We start from the raw sequence: 22,783 nt of genomic DNA, 5'->3' as shown, positions 1-22,783 counted from the left end.
ATCTCTGCCAAGGAAACCCTAGTGGGCCTGCAGAGTCAGACACAGCTGAAAAACGATTTAACAACCACAAAATGTGTGAGGCGCTGTGCTAGGAATCAAGGAATTTCAAAACTGAAATATGATTTTACTCTCAGGGAGCTTAATTTACTGTGAAGTATACAAAGTAAATGGAAGGCAAGCACTTTCAGCTAGGATCAGGGGGAATCAGGAAAGGCTTCATGTAGAAGATGGTGCTGAGCTGAGTGTTCTATGAAGAAAGCTGTACCTACTCTCCAAGATGTTTCCCTGTGTTGGCAGATCTAAACTCTCCCAGCTGGGCCCCCCTTGTGGCTACAAACACATAACCCCAGTCAGAGTTAGGGGGAATGAGTAGCAGCATTGGAACAAGTCAAAGTTAGCTGAGTCACATAAGAACTGAGTCCACAGCCCTCACCTCAGTAACACCACCTGGAAACCAAATGAGCTAGGCAGAGAACAGGGGAAGATGACTGCCATTTTGGGATTGCTCTTCTAGAGACTCAAGAGAAGTTCTCCCTCAAAAATCTTCTGAGACAATGTCCAGGGGAAACATCTGCCTGGATGGCCCTGGCTAGGTGGGTCCTTAGGATGGCAGGCTATCAGATGAGGCTCTTCATGGCTCGCCATGTACCATTGCTTTCACCAGGTCCCTCTGGCCATCTCCCTCGCCTTGGTACTGGACCTTTGATGGTCCTGGGAACCCCTAGACTCATGCCTCCCTTCCATACCAACTCACCTCCTATTCCAGGTTGGGATGAGAGCTCTTTCAGCTTCCTGATGGTGAGCTGCCGGATCTCCCTCATGGCCATGACTAAGTCGTACTCCCGCTCCAGGGTCTGCCTCACCTCTACGCCCATCAGGGAGTCCAGGCCCAGATCAGCCAGGGTACTATCTGGGTTCAGCGTGCTTACATCTTGGATGCCTACAGGAGAGAGACACTTCCATATTAATGGTGAGGGTAAGGAGGACACTCCTGGGGCTGGGGAGACCAGGCAAGAGCATAGGACATACCTTTGTTAAACATACTGACCCTGCTATCTTTTTTTTTTTTTAAAGCAAGTGGGGTTAAGTAACTTGCCCAAGGTTACACGGCCAGTTTTTGTGTGTGTGTGTGTGTGTGTGTGTGTGTGTGTGTGTGTGTGTGTGTGTGTGTGTGTGTGTGTTAGGTATCTGAGGTCAGAACTGATCCCGGGTCCTCCCAACTCCAGGGCCAGTGCTCTTACTCATTGCGCCACCTAGCCGCCCCTGACCCTGCTATCTTAAGAGGTTCTATGGGCTGAAAATACAAATGGGACTCAGTAAGTCTGAAAGGATGCGGAAGGGATGCCCACAGAGCCACCTGATTCTGAGACAATGCCCAGGGGGAACATCTGCCTGGAGGTCCTCAGGATGGGGGCCATTCGACAAAGCTCGTCACAGCTCACCTAGGATGTGTGCTACTGATTTCACCAGGTCCTTCTGGCTCTCCCCATCACCATGGGACACCAACTTCTCAGCCAGCACGAAGCTGCTCATGATGGGGTGGTTCTGATTAAGGAAAAGGTCCAAGACTTCCAGGCAGGAGGAGATGCGCTGGGGCAGGGTCCCACCAATCACAGTGTCATTAGTGCCCATGGCTTCCAGGACAACGCCTACATCACCGATGGCTCCCCACTGTATGGCAAGGCCTGGTGGAGAGAGGGTGACATTTCCAGTGAGGGAGCAGCATCCTTGTGAGCACAGAAGTTATGACAGGGGATTAGCAGAAAAGGGGGCTCTCTCACTGGGTAGGCATGTGCCTATTTAGGGGAAAAGTGGCCCAAGCTCTTGGGGGTCCATCCTGTGGATGAGCTTAGTGGTAGCAGGTTAGAGGGGACTGATGTGTATGTCCTCTATCTGCTCTGGGTTACCTGGAAGGCCATCATGCTTCCGCTTCTCACAGATACGCTCCATGGTGGAGTTGGCAAAGCCATAGTTACTCTGCCCAGCATTGCCTCGCCCAGAGCTCACCGACGAGAAGGCCACAAAGTAATCCAACTCCGGGCATTTTTCCCGCGACACTCTAAAGGAGCAACCCAAGAACATGACTCATCACTTGCTATTCCCTTCCATGCTGCCCTAACTCCTGGATGGTCTGGGGAACGTATTTTATTTCTAGCTTTCCAGCTCCTATCTGCACCTGGATTCACCAGCACTCTGGACCTGTTCCCCACCATCTAAAGTAATGTTTTCAAAGAACATGTTCTCATTTTAATATGAGACTAAGCAAACATAATTAGGAAGGCAGATTTGAAAACCAAATAAGATTACCCTTTAACACACTCTAAAACCAACCAGGAAGATTTTTTTTTGGATGGCACAGAACCTTTCCATTGGTGTGGATAATCCAAGAGTTGCCTAGCTACTATAGATAGACAACATGTGCCATAGATGGAAGAGGAGCACACAGGTCATTAGGTTCCCATGGAAACCCACACCATATATCCCAGTTCATCACAAAAATCTCCACAGAGGATTAACCTTGGCACAGAGTAGGCATTCAACAAAATGTTTGCTGAATGAATAAATAAGTTACTTATTAAACCATTAAGCCATAGGAGGGAGGTGGCTTGTTAGACAGTTTCTTTTATATACCCTTTCCCTCTCTGCCCAATTCTATGCCACAACCCTTGGCTGATAAGCATCACTCTCTTCTCAAAGTCCTTATGACACTTGGCTTATGCACATTTTTTGCTTGCTTCCTGTGTGCTGTTGTCAAAAGAACCTTGTCCAATGCCAACCCTGGACTGACATCATCCAACTCTCTGTTTTTCCTTATGTGCTGCTGAACAGGACTGGAGGTCTTGTCAAACTGACTGGATCCACTCTAAATCTATGCAATTTATATTACCTAATCTCTACTTGGCCCCCACTACAGCAAGGCCATCCTTTTTTTAATGCCTCCCTAATTGACTCTCTATCCCACTCACCACAATGGTTACTTAATTTAAACCTTCTCTTTTCTCCTCAAGACTCCCACATACCTCATACTTTACCAACAAAATCCAGGCCATTTTCCATGAGTTCCATCTTCTCCCCTCCTCAGCGTAGCTCCTGGATACTATCCCCTATTACCTATTCCTTTACTCTACTCTTTGATGATGAAAAGATGGCTCTTTTCCTAGTCAAGGCCAGCCCTTTCACAAGCATCCTTAAGCCCATCCCCTCCTTTACTCTCCAGCCGACTGGTCCCACTATCACTCTCCTACTCTATAATTATAAATTTCTCCCTAGTTACTGTTTCCTTTCCTCTTACCTTCATGCACTCTGGGTCTCCCTTATCTTTAAAAAACCCTCACTAGATCCGACTGTTCCTGTTCTTCTCCCTTTGTACAACTTTTGAAAGGCACTGGGCTATGAAATGGATTGCCTTTAAATCTTCTCTCACTGTCTTCTAAACACTCTGAAATCTGGCTTCTGATCTCATCTCTCAGTGAAACCACTTTCTCAAGAGTCACAGCAATTTCTTTGCCAAATAAATTGGCCTTTTCTCAATCTCATCCCTCTTGACTTCTTGGCAACATTTGATTCTGTTGACTAGTCTTCCTGGATGCTTGCCTCTCTCTGGATGTTTATGATGCTTGCTCCTTCATGCCTGACCTCCTCACGTAGCCTAAGAAGGGATGTCCCTCCACGGTTCTGTCCTGGCCCTTTTTGTCTTTGATCTCTACCCTGCTCTGTGGTGATCCCATCGGCTACCACGATGGGCTTAATCGCACAGTGCCTATCACAGAAAAGGCACATAATAAGTGCTTGACTGACTGTTGAATTGAATTAAGGCTGCACTGACAGAGGTGGGCAAAAAAGAGAATCAGTGGCAGCATTTCAGATCCCCTTGCCCATTGGTCCTTTTACCTGTCCAAGTTAATTGTGCCGTTGTACTTGGGCTTGTTGACATCCTGAAAGAATTCCGGGGTTTGGTTTTCCAACATGGCATCTCTCAGTACCTGAGTAGTAGGAGAAGAGGTCCTCAGTGGTCTCATTAGGGGGATATGGGACCAGGGCTTCCCCAGGGCAATTCTGCTCTCTCCCTTGAAGAAGCCCATCCTGCCTTGGTCCAGGGGTCCCAATTCTTTCATTCTTAATCCCCTGAAGGCATGTTCTCCATAGAGAAGATAAATTCCCAAGTAGAAATCAGGAAATAGCTGTGGGAAACTCTTGAAATTATTTAGGGTAAGCAGGAGACTCCTCCTCTGCTAGGGGTTCTGGTTTCACCGACAGTCCTAGATCACATTATTTGCAGAGAGCAACTTTCTACAGCACCTGTGCTGCATCATCTCACCTCCACCCACTCCTCAGCCTCTGCCTGGGCCAGAGCCTCCACTCACCATAGCCAGATTGAAAATGCCACCAACAGGCCCAAGCTGGGCGGCCTCTGCTATCAGCTGCTGGGCTCCCTGGAGCGTGCTCACATTACTCGTGGACACAAGGACCTGGATGCCCTCCTGTTGCCACTCTTGAATCCGCCTGGCTTGATACCCTGTAGAAACAATGAATCCTTGAAGGATAGGTCATGTTGGTCCTGCCTCCATCTTCCCAGCCAGGTGAGTACACTGCAAAGATAGCTGAGAGGTTCTTATACCTGCAAGACTTGGATCTAAACTGGACTGTCCTTGTGGTCTGGTTCTAGCTCTAAGTAGGCAGGTGACCATAAGCCTGTTATTTCACCTCTCAGAGTCTAGATCTACAAAATGCATCAGGTTAGGGGGTCTCTAAGATACCTTCCAGATCTACTATGGTCTATGATAAGAAACGAGATAACAGATGTAGGACATATAATTCTATGATAATAAATGAAATGATAGCTGAAAAGGCATTTTAAAACTTCAGAAGTTCTATGCAAATGAAAATGATGATTATTATTAAGCAAGAACAATGTATCATTGTTTTCAGGGTATTTGTCTCTCCCCTGGCAAAGGGAATATTAATTCTCCCCTCTTCCAAACTCCCACCCACCTGACTAATTTCTTTCTTTCCCCAGATTTCTGATCTGGAGTGGGATGGGGGTGGGGGTCTGACAGGACCTCCCTGCGTTTTTGTTCCCCTAGCAGCTCCATAGTGCTTGGTCTTTGCCATTACACACACACACACACACATATTTCCACATACCATTCCGAATGCCTGAACGTGAAGTCAGAACAAGTTTCTCAGCCCCTCGAAGAATAAGCCATTGAGCTAATTCAAGCCCAAAGCCACCAAGTCCTCCTGTGATGATGTAGGACTTATAGCTGGGGCAAAATGTCTTGGAAATGGCCAAGATGAGGTTGGGTTTTGCCCCTTTCATCACAGCTTTCTTCTCTTCTTCTTGGACCTGTTTCCCCCCATTACACACAAATATATATACTGTAGGAGGTGGATTGTTCACTTTTTTAGCCTTCCCCCACACCCCACTCTCTGTCCCACCAATATGGCCCCAGGGCTGAGGAGTCTAAGCAGTTACACCTTTCAGCAGGCAGAGACCCCAAGATTGAATAATGAGTTCCAGAGGAGAGTTTGAATGGTCAGGAAATTACTGGGTCTACATTTTAGCAGGAAGGATTCAGCTATGACCTGATGCTGACTTCTTGACTGATGGAGCCTGGAATGGATTTATGGGATTTTCCCCTGGAAGGCTTGAGAAATAGGGGAGAGGCCGAGTGGCAATGGAGCCAGTTGGCACCTCAGTCTCCTTTGTACCCGAGAGGACTGTCCCTTCCTAAATGGGTTAGCCTCTAAAACAATTACTCTCCTGGAATTCCCTGCCTGTCCTTTCCTACTGAGAAGCTCCGGCCAGTTCCTTTACCTTGATGACTACTTTGCCAATGTGTTTCCCTTGGGCCATGTAGCGGAAGGCATCTTCAACCTGCTCCCTTCCAAAGACGGTACACTTTAGGGGCTGGACCACACCACTCTGGATGCCTGCCTGTAGCAATTCTGCCACCTGCTTCCAGTCATTGTTTCCTTCTTCAAAGAGGGCATCCAGCAGGATACCATGGAAGGCCACATTCTTTAGGAAGATAGCCATTCCTGGAGGATGGGGGAGGAAGGAGGGAGAAGCACGTGAGAGTCATCTCATCCCCATGTCACTTGTCACAGGGGCAGGAAGATAGTGAGGGAAGCACAATGAGCCTCCCCCTCAGGGTGACACTGGAATCCAACTCAGGTTCAGTGGGGAGCAAGTCTAGACCCTGCTGTCATACTCCTAACTTCTCATCCCCTCACTTCACTAAGGGCAAATATCTTTGGAGCCTGAACTCTTGTAGCCTACAGCTTACCTAGGGCATGGTTGTTTGACAGATCAAATTTTCCAATTTCTAGGAAGCGACCGTGCTGAGCCAAACACCGAACACTGGCCTGTAGCTTCTCTTCTGCTAGAGAATTCAGGACGAGGTCTACTCCTGGAATGAGGGAAAGAGATACTGGCATCAGTGTATGGTCCTGAATCACCAGTCTGAAAGGGCTGTCCTGTTCTTCTAATCCCCTGAGACCTCTCTCTGGTCTCAGTCTACCCAGCTATAAAAGAAAGGGCTTATGCTAAGCAGTGTCTCAACTAGCTGATGTTCTATGGCTTTTGACTGCCCATCCTAGGAAGAAGAAAGTGCCCTTCTCTCAAGAAATCATACTCTACAAATCATACTTCACTGAGGTTTCCTCCCACTTAGTCCTGTTCCCCATTTCCTTGGTGTCCTGGGCTCACCTTTTCCTCCAGTGTGTTTCAGCACATGTTGTTCAAATGATGTGTTCCGAGAACTGGCAAAACTGGTGGCACCAAGCTTGGGGAATCTGGCCTGGAGATAGGCCTGCTTCTCGGCTGACCCTGTGAAGGCATGTATGCTGTTCAGGATGAGGCAGGGAATGCTGCATTGCACATACAGCTCCTGCCCCGAAGGAACTCAGACTCAAAGAAAGAACTTTAATTTAAAGAGAAGGATTTTCACATAAGACTGAAGGAAGTCAGGATATAGCAAGGAAGGACCTGGAACACAGCTGCTTCAAGCCTAAGGGCAGATGCCAGAGTGGGGAGATGGCAGTGAGGGTGCCTTCCTTGACACTGACAATTCAAAGTTCTGAAACCAACACTGGGAAAAACCAGGGAATTCAGTTAGACTAGAGAGGAAAAAGATCTGGTTCTGGTTCCAACAGCTGATCTGATAATACCATAGAGAACATATCCCTTTCTCCTGGCCCGTCCACAGAGAAGGGAAAGGGAAGGGGAAAGGGTCTCTTCTGGGGCTTGACCAGCCTGAACTCTGAACCATAGAAGGCAAGTATTCAGAGAACATTTCAAAGTGGGAGCAAGATGGAAAAATGGACAGAATGCTTGTGATGGGCATGGTAGGAGGGCAAGAGGGATGGAGAACCAAGGTTAGGGAGGAACATGGTTCTTACCTACGGTGGTAAAGACCCGGCAATTCATGCTCAGAGCAATCGCAATGGCGGCCTGGCCAACGCCCCCAGAGCCAGAGTGGATGAGCACTGTCTCTCCCCTTTTTATGCCCCCACGGACCACCAGCGAGTAGTAGGCTGTGGTATAGACAACAGGCACAGAGGCAGCCTCCTCCAGGGTCCTGAAGAAGGGGATGCCAAAGGGAAGAAGGTTTAGATACAGAAGCAACTGTTGGCTTTCTCCTTAGCTACTTTTTTGAACCCCATGAGTGGTCTTGGAGGTACGAAAGCCTACAGCAGCACAATTATTCCTCTGTACTCTCTTCTGCCTTACAACACTTATCTTCATCCCATCTCTGTAAATCTGATTCCCTAGACATCTTCCTACCTTGTGTCCATGGCACTCAAATTAACTTACCAGTTGGCTGGCACATCCCAAAGGAAGTCTGAGGAAAGGAGTGCTGAGGTGGCCAGGCCTTCAGCGGGCACCAGACCCATCACCCGTTTGCCTGTAGCATCTAGACCAGAGAACTCCATGCCCATCATACAGTCCCGGTTGGCCCATTTCCCTAGGCATGAAGGGGAGAGCTTGGTGAGTCCTGCACACAGAGCAGTTGCTGAACTCCTCTCCTTTTCCCTGGGCAGGGCCATTCCCCTCAGGGCACTTCCTCATTTGCTTTTCATTGTCCTTCTGTCATCTCCTGTCCACTGTTGCTATATTACCTCTTAGGCTTTAAAAACTAGTTTCTATCCCAAAAAAGGAGAAAGTGGTTATTTTTCCAAGTTCAAAAACCAAACAAACCACTAACTTCTTTTCATCAAATCCTTGGCTGTTAGGGAGCAAGAATATGAGTCCCGGGGCAGGTAGGTGGCACAGTGAATAGAGTACTGGCCCTGGAGTCAGGAGGATCAGAGTTCAAATCCAGACTCAGAAACTTAACACTAGCTGTGTGACCTTGGGCAAGTCACTTAACCCCAATTGCCTTCGCCCTTCCAAAAAGCAGCCCTCCCTCCAAAAAAAACCAGAATATGAGTCCTAGAGACAGATGAAGAGGCACAATAATGCTACTTAGTCTGTGTTTGGAAATACTTATATAGATTTCCAACCTCTCAACCCAAAACTCAGGCTGCCATTATCATGCAAAAAGAAAATCAGTTTAGGGAGGAAACAATGTAATCCATGTAATCCCATAATGGATTACCAAGGCCTAGGAAGAGATACAAACTGATGGTCTTTGGTTGGGAAGGTCAGGACAGAATCACAAACCCACCATAAGTGACCCTAGGAGGGATTACCTTCCCTTTTACTTCTCCTTCATGGTAGTTCTGTCCTAGAAAGATTCTTCCCTACAAGGAATCTAAGTTCCAGAACCAGTCTTCTTGGCTTGTTTTGGGGCCATGGCCATGGAAGAAGAGCTGCCACCCCCACTCTCTACCCTCCCACCCCCATGAAGGTCCTTTACCATCCCCCTTGCTGCTGCTATGCCCTGACAGTCCCCTGACCTTCCTATATTGCATAGCAGGTCACTTTATTGGGCTCATGACCATGTACCCTTCTTGACTGGTCAGCCCTGGTCACTGTTGCCAAAATGACTCCCAACCAAGTCCCTTGGATTTGCTGGGTCTATGCACCTGGGATGGCATCAGGGGAGAGCTTGCCAGTGGCCAGCATGATGTCCCGGAAATTGAGTGAGGCATAGTAGATCTTGCAGAGCTGTGAGCCAAGGCCAGTAGGCTGGGCGTAGCGCAATGGGGAACACACCCAGCAGATGGAAGAAAGGTCTCCTCGGGTCAAGACATTGACAAAGGCATGTTCTGTTTGCGTCATGGGTTTGCCTGGTCGGGGCAAGAAGAACAAAAGGAGTCCAACTGTGAGGAGGATGGCTGAGTGACAAGAGGCTTTTTATTTTCCCCAGAGAGACAGATGTGGCCGCATGAATAACCCTGGAGTAGAGGGGTGGAGTGTTACCTCAAAACTTCCACCCCAAATCTCTCTCATATTTCATATTCTATCTTACCTCCCTTCCTTCTTAGCAACCAAAGTAGAGCTGGAATTGGGTCAAGTTGCTCCCCAGGGCCCAGGCAGCTCAGCCTTAGGGTAGGGAAGGGGAGTGTAATATCTTAGAGATAGATACAGGGAAAGGAGAAGGGAGGGGAAATGTCACCTTCTTTCAGTGGGAAGTGGCGGAAGGCCCCCCATTTTCCATCCCGGTACACATTCATCACCAAGTCCCCTTGTAGTAGCTTCTGCATCTCTTTGGTGGATGGGCTGGTCTGGGGGATGGTGGAGGAGGAATTGAGGTTGGATACCAAGACACACCTGAAAGAGTTAAAAAAAGGTAGAGTCAGGGTGGGAGGGAAGGGAGACAGAGAAGATGTGTCAGCAAGTGCCCTGATCTTTCTCCATACCGGATTCTCTGCCCGCCTGGTTCTTTACGGAGGCAGTTCACCATCCCCACAACACCGGAGGTGGCACAGCCAGCCGCCATCAGCCACACTGGTTGGTTAGAGGACTCTGCCAGAAGGGTCTGTAAGAGAAATCCAGGGAAAGAAAACAAATTTTCCTCAAGTGGAAGGGGACCTACTTGAACCCAGGGACCAAACAAAGTACACAGCAATCTAGCTTCCACATCAACCTTATGCACATTAGAACCTCCCTGAAGGAGCTAGAGACCTGAGTGAGCACTCACCTTTAAAGTGTCCACCCATTTGTAGTGAGTATCCTCCACTTGCAAGAAGATGGGACTCTGGGGAGGGGCTTGCCGGCGGCACAGGAAAATAGCAGAACCATAAAATGACTTTTTCAGTCCCACCAGGTGCAAGGAAGCCTTCTGGAACGCGCTCTCCCACTCTGCCTGCCAGGAGAGATGAGGAACTGGTAGTGACAGGCTGGGGAACTGACAGTCCATTAAGCACTGCCTCTTCTCCCCAATAACTTTTACAGGACCTGACGCTGATGGGTAAGTCGGGCACTCCTCCAGCATCCCCAACTCCCTATAGCTCCTTTGCAGATGCTTAAAATCAATCAATCAACATTTATTAAGAACCTACTATGTTCTAAGCACTGAAAGAGGTAAAAGACAATCCCAGCCCTCGAGGAGCTCACAATCTAAGGGTTTTTTTTATCTTTGAATGGGCTGGGGTTGGGGTGCAGCAAGGTCTCTTTCCCTTGTCCTTTGCCTCTTCAGCTTTCCTTCCTCTGTCCTCCAGTCATACATTCTGATGCTGTTCTCCTCCCAGCATGAAAGCCTGTTTCCTCAATGTGACATCACCTTGTGGTGTAACATGGCTGACTAGGTCAGCTTTTTTCTCCTTCATTCTTCCCACCATGTCCTCAAATCCTACTGCCACCCAGGCCCTTGATCAACATGTTATTCCTGGACCTACTCCCTGCTTAAAAAGAAATGATAATAATAATAATAAAAATTCCTGCCTTTTTTTTTTTTTTTAACTCTGGGCTCCTGATGGTTCCTGGCACAGGCCTATCCCCTTGAAAGCCCTGCTCCCTGCAGCTTGTTTACTGCCTGAGTTCTCCTGGTCCAGGGGGTCTCTAGGCACAGGGTGGGTGAGAAGCGGTTCAGAGAAAGGCAAACAGCTTTGCAGTTCCATCATGGCCAGGATGACACTAGCAGTTGAGTGAATGTGTGAGCATCCCAGACCATACCAGAGGCCTGTATGACCGTGGTTATACACCTGGGCAGGGGTACTTCCTTGATCAATGCAGAGGGATTTGGAAGCCATCAGCTGCTGCACTCTTTGGGTTCATTAAGGGACTTAAAACCTTTCAGCCCATAAATAAGGTCTGCTGCTATTTCAACTTGGGGAAGCTTGCTTACCCGACCTGGCCTAAAACATGAGTGAGGTTTCCTTTCCTGACCAGGCTCAGGTTCTCTTCTCTCCTGCCTGATGTCACTAAGAACAGACACCTCCTTCCCTCCCTAACTGGGGCCAGACAGGTGGGGATACAGTTTTTATTTAAAAAAAGCTGGAAAAGGAATGAAGTTCCCCAAACAGAAAAAGGGTTGACACAGCTTTAGATCACTAAGTGTAGTCCCTATGACTCTTTGTAGCTCCCAGTTATTTGGAAGCCCTGTTGCTAGCTGGAGATGGTTTCTCTCTTATTTGGAGGAAGGTTGAGAGGGCAATGGGAGGTAACTCTCACAGTTTGTATTTCCTAGGAGGAAAGGATATAGCAGTAGCCCAAATCCCTGGCTACTCTGCCCTTGACCTTCAGGGTGTACCCACACTGCTTTGGGGTAGCTGTTCCCTTAGGATGTAGGACTAGGGGTCCATGCAGTCTGGAGAGGAGTTTGTGATTACAGGATTCTTCTGAGACCATTTCACTCATTCTTCAATGAAATTAGATATACGAAGGGCTTTTCTAATCTTAAAACAACTTAAAATATTAGCTGTCATCATCATCAATCATTATCGATCCTTAGCTTTCATTTTCTATCCATGTCACTAAATCCCGTTGCTTTTTCCCTCTGAAATGAGAGCTGGATTTTTTCCTTCTCCTATACCTTATTCCTGACCCTCACCACCTCTCCCCTGGATGTTCGCAAGAACCCAACACCTTTCCCTTCCTGCCTCCAGTCTCTCCCCTTCTGCAGTCTGTAGTATACACTCCCATGACAGACTCATCTTTATGCTGCACACCTTTGATCAGATGTCCCCTGCCCCCTAGGGATAAAAAAGGCCTTGCTCTCCAGGGGGTCTCAGTGAGGGTGCTATAAAGATCCCTGAAGGGAAGGTCAGATAAACAAAAAGAAAATCAGTTTAGGGAGGAACGATGTAATCCCATAATGGATTACCAAGGCCTAGGAAGAGATACAAACTGATGGTCTTTGGTTGGGAAGGTCAGGACACAATCACAAACCCACCACCAGTGACCCTAGTGACCCTCACCTGGCTCAGAAGGCGCTGTCTCTGATGTTGGTTGAAGGAAGTAAGGAAGGCAACAATCTCCCCCAGGGTCTCGCCTTTGAGGAGAGTATGCAGCAGCAGAAATCCTCCGTCCTTGATGGCAGCTCCCATGTGGTTCAGGGCAGTGGTGGGCTCCTTCAGAGCAGCTATGGTGCAGTTACACACGAGGAGGTCGGTGCCATGCAGGCTGTCGGGGACAGGCTCATCTGGGTCCCACTGGCCCAGGGAGATGCCCTGCTGTTGTAACTGAACCTCCTGGCCTTCCAGGGATGTGGACTGCCGGTCAGTGGCAACATAGTCCACCTGAAGCATGGGCTGGCTATTGAGGAGACCAGGGATGCGGGAGTACAAGTGGCCATCTCCAGCCAGAACCTTTGGAATCAAGAGAAGAGGGGTGAAGGCCAGAGACAGGGAGGGGAAAGGAAAGGCACTTACTAGGCCCGGATTCTCAGCCCTCCTTTCTGCCCCTGAACTGTTACCCTGTCTCTGTTCTTCACTTTCCACCTCCCACCCCTATCCCATCAGGTCCCCAGATTCTTCTGAAAACTATCTTATACTGATCTGTACTGATCAGATGCTCGGCCAGCCAAGTATTTACTGAGTGTCTGCTACGTGCCTAGGATTATGCTAGAGGTGTGGGGTTTGCCAAAAGGGCACAGTGCAGTCACTGACCACAAGGAACTTACAATCTGCCACTCTGATGGCAGATAGCCAACAGCCAGGTAACCTGAATCATGCCAACTGTCTTTGCCATGTGTCATACAAAATCTAATTTTTGTTTTACCACAGATTATCTTCCTATTTACAATCCCTCTATGTCAATGCTGAAGAGTTAGCTTTCCCTAGGAGACTCAAGGGTGGAGAAAGCCACTGCCTTAGAGAACAGGGGCCCGGGGTTCTGTTCCCAGCTCTACTGCTGACTAGTTCTGTGTCAGCTTGGGCAAGTCCTTTTCTCGCTCAGGGCCTTAGTTTCTTCCTCTGTAAGATGGAAGTGTTGGACAAAATTTTCTATCTCCCTTCCTAATGATAAGATTCCTTCCAGTTCTGACATTCTTTGATTCCTGGAACCCACAAATGACTGGAGAGAAAAGAGAGGGGGCCCAGAACAAACAGAAATAAGTAGGGATTCAAAGGGGGGCTGCAAGTAATTCAAAGAGTAGATGAACGAGAGTGGAACCCCTAATAAATACACTGGGAGACCTTGATTCCCTCATGACTGAAAAATCATTATACTTTAGGTGGTAAAACTAATTAGTTTAAATGCACACAGTCGCTAAGTTCATTTAGTTGGCTATATTGCTTTTTTTTTTCATTTTTATTTCAAGTTAAGTTTTCAAGGAAACATTTGAGAGCAAGGGTCTGGGCCTATGGTTTCCTTGGTGTGAGAAAGCTTTTTCCATCAACCTGGATTAGCAACTTGTCTGATACTTATTGTCTTTCCCCTATGTAGGGAGAGACACAGAGTAAATCAAGGTGATAGGCCTGCCCCAGGTTTCCCTTCCCCTTCTGCCACCCATCTTTAGTGTCCCCCACCATCAGGTACTGGATGGGATGTCATACTTGCCTCCACTACCTTCATCTTGTGACTGGAGCTGTTTTCCAGGGCCGTGTCCACACAGGCCTTCAGCTCCAGGGAGTTGAGGAGCCCTGACAGCAGGTGGTCCTCCAGTAAATGCTGCCACTCCTGAGCTACCACCTGCCCCAGCTCCACAGACAAGTTCCCATTGAGCTGCAGCTGAGAGGCAGCTGCCAGGAGATAGGGCAGCCCCTTCTGTGGGGGATCCTTGGAGGGAGTGGCCTGTGCCCCAGTGAGGCCTGGCACGGACAGCTTCACCCCATGCTGAGCCACCTTGGCCTGCAGTTTCTGGATCAGGCCTGCAAGGAGTGAGGATAAGTAAGGTGAGGGCTGGGGTTTCTGGGGGGGGGGGGGAATAAGGCCCTGGATCCTTAGGTGATAACCAAGGCCTGGGCCTGGGTTGTTTTTCACTCCAGGACAGCTGCCAAACTGACTTGCTGTGCTAACTGGGCTAAGTTTCTGTCTTCTCAGGCTTCAGTTTCCCCATTTACAAATAAGGCAAGGGGATGATTATACCCTGCTTGCTGAGGGGCAAATGAAGTCCACTGAGTATGCTCAGATCTCCTGGGAAGAAGTGGGGAAAAGCAGGGACTGGGGGTTGTTCCTCCCCACTCTCCCCTTGCTTCTCAAAGAGCAGTAGAAGCAGCCTGCTTCTCCCCTCTCTCCTCACTTCTAGAAAGGGAGCATGAACACGAATGGGTCTGATCTGTGCTTCAGGCTGCCCACTGTTAGGCTCTAACAGAGACATCACCATGAGGTGATAGGGCCCAGTTCTTCTCTGAAAAACCCAGGACATCACCTGCGAGTTACCTAAACCTAACCTCAACTGAGGCAGGTGACTGTCAGGAGGTACCTCTGCCTGTTCATCTTAAAGTTCCTGAAGTCTCAGAATGAACACATAAGCAAACCCATGCATGGCACCAAGCTTGGAAGGAAGCACCAAGAATAGGGGACGGGCTCCAGATTTAGAAAGCTCTGGATGGGCTGGCTAGGTAGCTTCCTATGAGATAAATCTTAAGTCCTATGCTTGGGTCCAGAACATCAGTCACAAAAGTACAGGAATGAGGAAGCCCCAGCTTAATGGTGGTGCACATGACAAAGATGTGGGCATTTCAGTCACTTTGGAAACAACAGTGTGATGTGGCTTGTCCCCAAAGCTGACCCAGCATTAATTAAATTAATTAATTAAAAATGAAAATTCACAACAATGGAGATGACTATTCTGGGCACTGTACTTCAAGAGAGATGTGGACAAATGAAAGCGTGTCTGGAAGGGGGATCAGAGTCTACAAACCCTCTGAGGAAGACTGAGGAAATTGGGAGCGTTTAGTTTATATCTCTCAAGCTTTAAAGGGAGGTTCCATGTTTTTGTATTCCGAGATAGGGTGAATGGATCCATACTCATCTTCTCTTTGCCTGCCTCTAAGTTTTTTATTTTTCACTGTCTATCTTCATTTCTTCCTTTTCTGATCCCTCCACCCCACTGTTCACCCAGCTCCCTCAATGCCCCCATTGAAGACCCTAAGGTCTCCTCACCTTTACACTGCTGCAGCTCTCCCTGCAGCTCAGCATTGTTGGCCAAGCAATCACTTTCCAGGTGAGGCACAAAACAGGCTTTTTCCAGTATGGGTGAGTGGTGCTCCTGCTGCTTCCGAGGAGCCACAGAAGCATGAAGCCGTGTGATCAGGACGCCACCGGCCACTGTGTAGTTTAAGCAGGAGTCTACCCAGGCATCTGCCACTGCAGGGGGGTTGGAACAGTGAAGTCTGCTGACGGGGAGGCGGTGGCATGGTCCCTCCCACCATCACATGTGTACCTGCTTACCCCACCACTCCCCCCCAGCCGTGCACGGAGAGTCGTGATCCCACAAAACAGTGAGGAAGAGAACAAAAAGGAGCAAGGAGGCCAGGGGCTACCTTGTGTCTCCTCTTGGTGCTGATACACTTTCTGCTGGTGGGTGGCAGGGTCAATGTGGATGGAGGTGATACGGGTTGGGAGGCGGAGGCTGCGCTGAGATTCCACCAAGATGGAGATTTGCAGCACAGTGTCCAGGAAGGTCACCCAATTGTCCTTCCATAGCAGCTTTCCCAGGTTCCCTGTGGCAGTGAGAAGGGATCATTAGTGCCTTAGTGCAAGAGCTTCCAGAACTCCTGGGGTGCTCCCAGAAGCCCATCCCATTCCCAGCTCAGTTCTACTTCCCTCCCTTTCACCCATCCCCCTAGCACTCTGTACCCTGGTGCATAAAACAGTTGCTCCAGCAAGATGCCTTCAAATAGGGCCCCCCAACTTTGACTAAATGGGCCTATTTTTATTTTTACTCCCCATGAGGAGAGCTCCTGAACTACAGAACTCTCTATTAACATCATTTTTGTCCACCCTGACATATGTAGGGAAAGAGGCCAGTTTGGGGCAAAACATTTTTTTTTGGATAATCTCATAAAATATATAGTCCATTCCTGTCTCACCTATCAATAATCAATCAATAAACATTTATTAATAACACCTACTATGTGTCAGGCCGTGGGCTAAGCAATGGGCACATAAAAAGAGGCAAAAGGCAATCCTTGCCCTGGAGGAGCTTACCAGGTTGCAATGGATATAGGACCTAACCAGTACCCACTGGGTACCCCCTCAATCCAAAATGATCATTCTAATAAGAGGCTCTGGACAACAAGATGGTGCAATGGATAGAATGCTGGGCCTGGAGTCAGGAAGACCCATGCTCCTGAGTTCAAAGTTACCCTCAGCCATTTCCTAGCTGTGTGACTCCTAGCTTGTGAGGCAAGTCACTTAACCCTGTTTGCCTCAGTTTCCTCAACTATCAAGTGGACTGGAGAAGGAAATGGCAAACCACTACAGCATCTCTGTCAAGAGAACCCCAAATGGAGTCACAGAGAGTCAGAAATGACTGAACAACAATAAGAGATTGACATTAAGAGCCTGGGTACTAGGGACACTTGGGTTTGGGGGGGGAGGGGGAATGAGAAAAGGACACACAAAAAGTAGAGCCTTGCCTTTGTCAAGGACTTGTGAGTAAAGGAGGCAAGCCCCATTGAACCCCTGGCTCTACCTGTTCAGCACAGGTGACCTCAAAAGCCTGGGCCCCTCCCATCCCTCTACTGGATCTAATGCTCTGGACCTTTCAGAAGTCTTGCCCTTTTGGGAGCCTTCCCAAAGTAAACCGCCAGACCCACCTTCGAGGTTCGTTTCTAAGATGCCTTGAAAGTTGGGACCATAGTCGTAACCACGAAGGCGAAGCTCTTTATACACATCAGCCTTTGACAGGCTGAACTTGGCAGTGGAGGCTGCTGGACTCTGTCCTGGCTGATAATTGAAGATGCTGGCATCTGGCTCCTCCCAATGGTGTACTTTCCCTGCAAAGAAGCAGGGATGGGGGTGAGGGGGAGGAGGTAACAGATAGGGCTCCAGTGTCAGAGCTGGCCCTAGTGAGCAGTTAATACTGGCATGGCATGGATTAGCAGGATGCTTAAAGCTGCAAGACAGGAGGACGGTGGAGAAAACCTTGCAGAGAGGAGGCCAAGAGGCCAGGAGGCCTGGACAGGCTTGTATGCCAAGGAAGGAAAGTGTTTAGGAATACAGTCACTTGACTAGGCATCCACTCTCTTAGAATCCCTCACTTACCACTCACAATCAGGGTTCCATTATCAGACACTTCAAAGGTCTGAGAGGCCAACATGAGTCGTACTTCCAGAGACACGGCACCTGTAAGGGATAGAGAGCACAGCATTCAAGTGATGATGTGTACAGGAGGGACAGAGGATTCCTTTTTTCCTTACCGACACCTTAGATTTCCTCTGGGACTTCCAGTTCCAAATAATTAATTATTTTACCAGGTAGACATGGTTTTTTAGACAAAACAAGATTCAGGATTTAAATCTGATTCCTTACCCCCCCCCCCCGCTAGAATCTGGGGGTGCTGGCCTTTGGGAATTGGGGTAATGACCTCCTTAGATATTCTAAGGGTGCCTGGAACAGGTTGACCAGGGTTGCACTGACTCCTTCCTCTCACCTTTTTTTGGCAGGATGGTGGCCTGATGCAAAGTGACATCTTCAAATACTACAGGCATCTGTTCCATGGCCATGTCCAGGGAGTGTGCCAGCGTTTTCCAGACCAGGCACAGGTAGCCAGTAGCTGGGAAGATGACTCTCCCATCGATGCAGTGATCCACGAGGTAATGGTCTGGGGATTCGGCGCTTGGATCTGTCATTGGAAGAAGACAACCAATCAGGCCTTGGGAACTAGTCACAGGAAGGACAGCCCCTCTGCAGAGTATCTCATATCCCTCCCCTTCATCAATGGGGGAGAGAGAAAGGAGTACAGTCAGACACAGGTTCTGCAGATGTTGGGGAACCCAAGGGATTGGCACTTTTCCATGAAGAAGGGTGCAGTGGTGACCTGATTCCTTGGCTCCTGGGGATTGACCCTCTCCTACTTTGAGGAGAGAGGAACTCTGCAAGAAGAATCCCCACTAAAACCTGTGACAAGTGGTCATTCGGTCTCTGCTTAAAGCCCCCCAAAGACGGTGAAGCCACTTCTCAAGGATGCCCTTCTGCTTTTGGAGAGACCTAATTGTTAGCTAGTTTTTCCTGACCTCGCTGCAACTTTGACCCATTTACTCCTGGTTCTGCCCTCTAAGACCAGACAGACCAGCTCCTCTCCCCAAGGCTGCCCTTCAGACACCTATTGCATTCCCTGAGTGTTCTTTTCTCCAGGCTAAACACCCTCAGGACCTTCACATGATCCTCTTATGACACAGACTTGGGGTCCTTCACCATCCTGGTTGCCCTCCTCTAGATACTCACTAGCTTATCAATGTCCTTTAAAAATTATGGTGGCCACAAGCGAACACAATTCTCTAAATGAGGTATGATGAAGGCCCAGAATAATGTGCAGTGGATAAAATGTTGGATCTGGAGGCAGGAGGCCCTGAGTTCAAATTCAGCCTCAGACACGTAGTATCTGTACAAGTCATTTGGGGGGATGACAGGAGACTATATTTGTAAAGTGCTTAGCACAGTGCCCGGCACGTAGAAGGCGCTTAAAACATTTTCTTATTGCCTTAATTTGCATTTCTAAAAAGTCCTATATTGAATTTTTGGTTGTCACATCTCTATTTACTTATGCTGGAAGCTAGCTGGCACAGCACATAGAGCACTGGGCTTGGAATCAGGAAGATTCATCCTCATGAGTTCCAATCTATGAGCTGTGTGACCCTAGGCAAGTCACTTAACCCTGTCTGCCTTGGTTTCCTCATCTGTAAAATGAGCTGGAGGAGGAAATGGCAAACCACTCCAGTATCTCTGCCAAGAAAACCCCAAATGGGGTCACAAAGAGTCCAGCACAACTGAAACAACTCAACAACAAAAAGCTTGTAGTCCACTAAGCCCCCCAGAACTTTTTCAGAAGTGTTGTCTAACAACAGGCCTCCTCCATTTTGTCATATGCAAACTTAACAAACTTCACCTAGATCATCATCAAAAACAAGAATAAAAAGCTAAACAGGACAGGGCCAAAGCCTGGAGTCCTTCTGCCACACTGACATTTAACTATTACCAACTTTTGAGTCTGGCCACTAAACCAGTACTAAACCCACCGTTCTGCCTCGAGCAGGAACTGGTTAGGTTTTTATATGTACACTTATTTCTGAATCCGTCTAATTATATTATCATTTCGTCCCCATCTCACCATATTCTCCACAATAGCATCAAAAGCTTTGCTAAAACCTGGGTAAACAGTATTTACAGCATTCCCCTCATCTATCAGTTTAATAGCCCCATCAAAAAAAAAAAGGGAATGAGGTTATTCTGGCACGACTGGTTCTTCATGAAGCTGGGCTGGCTCCTTGTAATGACCCCTTTCCTTTTCAGACATTCACCAATCATCTTACAAGTAACCATTTTAGAATTTCCCCCAGAACTGAAGTCAAGCACATTTGCCTATAGTTGACAGACTCTTCTCTTCTCTCTTACTGTCTTTTTTTTTTTTCCTAAAGATCAGAATGTTGCCTTTCACCTGTCTTCTGGTACCTCTCCCATTTCCCAGGACCTCAGCAATTGGCATGTACCAAGAACTGGGCATGTCATTCATCTGGGCCAGGGGACTTAAAGTCACCAAGGATAGCTAGGCCCTCTCTCACTCACTCCTTACTTTTCTAAGGCCATTTGTGTTCTGTCCTTCTCAATAAATAGGATTTTCTTGACAGAGAAAACAGTATGAGAACTGAGCAGTTTTTGCTTTCTCTCTGTCATCAGTTCACATTGCCCCATCCATTCCAAGTAAAGGCAAGCATTTATCTTCTATAATGTTTCTTTTAAAAATCTAAGTTGGTTGGTAAAGTCCCTGTGCATTTGCTTGAGTGTCTTCAGAAAACAAACCCTCTTCCCCTCCTCACTTAGAAGTTTTCCCATTTGTGTCTTCACAATCCTATTTTTAAAAAATTTCCCATCCCTCTGGTGCTAAGTGCCCCAGGAGAATTTTAGGCCATAGGCTAATGATAACAATAATAACATAACAACAATTTTAAGGCTTGCAAAGTTCTTTGCAACTATTTTCTCACTGGATCCTCACAACAGCCCTAAGAGGTAGTTGATATTATCACTTCTATTTTACAGAGGAGGAAACTGAAGCAAAGATTAAGTGACTTGCTGCCCAGGTACACTGAGTTACTAAGTTACCTAAACTAAAGCAGGATTTGAATTGGAGACTTCCTGGCTTCTGGTCCAGCATTCTTCCAATCTAACTGCCCCAGGATCCTACCTATATTTACTCTGAACCCTTTGAAATCTGAAATTTGGGAAAAACTTCCCCAAAATCAAGGGTCCACATTTTTCTTGACTCACCCCTCCAGCAACAAACTCCCCACTAGTGAGAATCACAATCAGAATAGCATTTCCTTTTGTGAACACCTCTCCTTTCTGTTATTACTAGACAGACACATTGTGGATTTTTGAGGATTTATTTTGTAGCCTGTAACCCTAGCTCCTCTGCTTTTCTGAAGAATGAAGGCAAGTAAGGACACTACTGACCTCTCTAGTGTTAGCTGTGGGAGACTCCTCATCTAGCAAATGTCTGGATAACCAAGGTTTCATCAGGACCTCTGAGTCGTTTCTTTGACGTGCCAGCTGGATTTGTTCCTTCACCTTTACTCTCCCTGCCACTACCCCACACTTCTGGCTTTTGTCACCTTTTCCCTGCATTACTGCAATAGCCAATAGCCTCCTAACAAAGTTCCCACCCTACCTCTAGTCTTCCTTCCTCCAATCTCTCTTACGAAATGCTAATTTGGTTAGTTTGGTGGAAGAAGCTAAGCTAAGGTGGTAATCTTTTTAAAGACCAGTTTTTATTGATTAGGTCATGCCTAATCAAATAACAAGATTTTCCCTTTCCCTAATCAGGTCCAACCTCTTTGCCCCAGCACTCAAGGCTCTTCCCAATCTGGCCATATCCTAGTCACCTGGTCTATTTCCTCAGAATAGATCCTCTGTCTCATCCAGTGGGCTTCCTCTCTACACCATTCAGGCTTTTCCTTAAGGAATGGCCTCCATGTTCCTCTATAGAACTATTCCTCATCTCTCTAGTAAGCACAGATTTCCTGGTGGTAGGTGGCTGTAAACACCCACATTTGGCAGCACCTCGGTTTTCTACCCGTCCAATTATAGCAATGTCAAGTCTCCTAGAGAGACTGTAAGCTCTTTGAGGATTCCTACCTTATTGTAGCATTGCCCTCCCCAGACCCCAGCACTTAGGAGAGGTTTGGGATAAAAAGAGACAGGGTTCAGTAAATACCATCTTAAACATCTGGAGCTGGAAGGGATCTCAGATCATCTTGTTTAACCTTATCTCACTACAGAGACCATGAAGCCCAAGGCTTGAGAAGCAACTTGCTTAAGGTGGCTTAGCTGCTGAGGGACACAGCCAGGGCCAGAACTCAGGCCTCCAAACTACTCCCAGTCTGTATCTTTCCCTAACCCATGGTAGGCTTCCTTCCCACTAGCTGAAGTGGCTTCTTATATTGTATAAGTAGGCGATAGGGAAATGGGAACAACTCTGATTGAGAGTTTGGAACTGGCACCATCCAGACTGGATCCCCTCCACCCCATTCCAAACTCTCTCTGTGGGATAGGATGTTTTCTGTCCAACATCTAAAGTCCAATACTGCCAGCACTAGAGGTATATGCCAAAGATTTCCGTTGGCAAGATACTCAACCAAGTCCAAAGGCTGTCAGCTGCAGGTCCCTCTGTACTCTGATCTTGGTCAGACCCTTAGGGGATTACAGGCTCCCCAGGTCCCAGGACAGGGGGGAGGAACCTCACCAATGTTGTAGATAGTGGAGGAAGAGGAGCCTCCCGAACCATTGGGGAAGTCGCTGGCAGAGGGGACATCCCAATTCTGGCTATGGTCCCACTTGATATGAGGGGAGATGAGTGGTGTTCCCACAGGGGCAGGATATTCCACAGGTGGGAAGAGGCCATTGGGGTTCACGTTGGTGCTGATAGAGAAAGAGAGAACAACCAGGAGACTGAATCAGAGTCGTAGACATACAGAAGACACAGGACTTCTTGGGGGGGGACACCCAGACATATTTTCCTTAGAAAGTCTGTCAAATATATAAGGGGAGATTATGAGGCAGTCATAAAACAGTTTTGGAAGTGACCTCACAGGATACCTATTCTAACCCCTACCTGAAGATGAGTCTCTTGAGTAATGACACTGATGGTTAATAACTATATCAGAACTAACAAACCCAAATAATTGCTCTCCTCAGTCACCTTGGGAAGAGAGACACCTTTCATGATACTGCGGATACTCAAAATGATTTTGACCTCCTCTTCGGGAATTATCTTTGCAGCAGTTATAC

At 47.7% G+C, this 22,783-nt stretch overlaps 1 protein-coding gene across 1 annotated transcript in view; it reads right to left on the bottom strand.

Annotated features, from left to right (window-relative positions):
• The window catches only part of FASN (fatty acid synthase), a 58,149-nt gene that overhangs the window by 5,806 nt on the left and 29,560 nt on the right, over positions 1-22,783 (bottom strand). Inside the window, exons 16-38 of the mRNA XM_069063984.1 lie at positions 22,239-22,414; positions 17,934-18,125; positions 17,546-17,626; positions 17,098-17,277; positions 15,820-15,999; positions 15,440-15,643; positions 13,892-14,202; positions 12,310-12,699; positions 10,092-10,256; positions 9,811-9,929; positions 9,567-9,721; positions 9,034-9,237; positions 7,820-7,970; positions 7,405-7,583; positions 6,713-6,832; positions 6,291-6,413; positions 5,819-6,042; positions 5,146-5,347; positions 4,365-4,516; positions 3,892-3,983; positions 1,908-2,059; positions 1,443-1,685; positions 755-940 (exon numbers count right to left, since the gene is read on the bottom strand). Coding sequence (XP_068920085.1) covers positions 755-940; positions 1,443-1,685; positions 1,908-2,059; positions 3,892-3,983; positions 4,365-4,516; positions 5,146-5,347; positions 5,819-6,042; positions 6,291-6,413; positions 6,713-6,832; positions 7,405-7,583; positions 7,820-7,970; positions 9,034-9,237; positions 9,567-9,721; positions 9,811-9,929; positions 10,092-10,256; positions 12,310-12,699; positions 13,892-14,202; positions 15,440-15,643; positions 15,820-15,999; positions 17,098-17,277; positions 17,546-17,626; positions 17,934-18,125; positions 22,239-22,414 — 4,181 coding nt within the window. The remainder of the gene's footprint in view (positions 1-754; positions 941-1,442; positions 1,686-1,907; positions 2,060-3,891; positions 3,984-4,364; positions 4,517-5,145; positions 5,348-5,818; positions 6,043-6,290; positions 6,414-6,712; positions 6,833-7,404; positions 7,584-7,819; positions 7,971-9,033; positions 9,238-9,566; positions 9,722-9,810; positions 9,930-10,091; positions 10,257-12,309; positions 12,700-13,891; positions 14,203-15,439; positions 15,644-15,819; positions 16,000-17,097; positions 17,278-17,545; positions 17,627-17,933; positions 18,126-22,238; positions 22,415-22,783) is intronic.

Source organism: Petaurus breviceps, unplaced genomic scaffold (genome assembly GCF_028583685.1).
Source record: "Petaurus breviceps papuanus isolate PSGF00001 unplaced genomic scaffold, PetGlider_PUasm1.0 90617, whole genome shotgun sequence".
Lineage (NCBI taxonomy): Eukaryota > Metazoa > Chordata > Mammalia > Diprotodontia > Petauridae > Petaurus > Petaurus breviceps.
The sequence above is the reverse complement of the archived record's forward strand: the minus strand, read 5'-3'. Positions and strand labels throughout refer to the sequence as shown.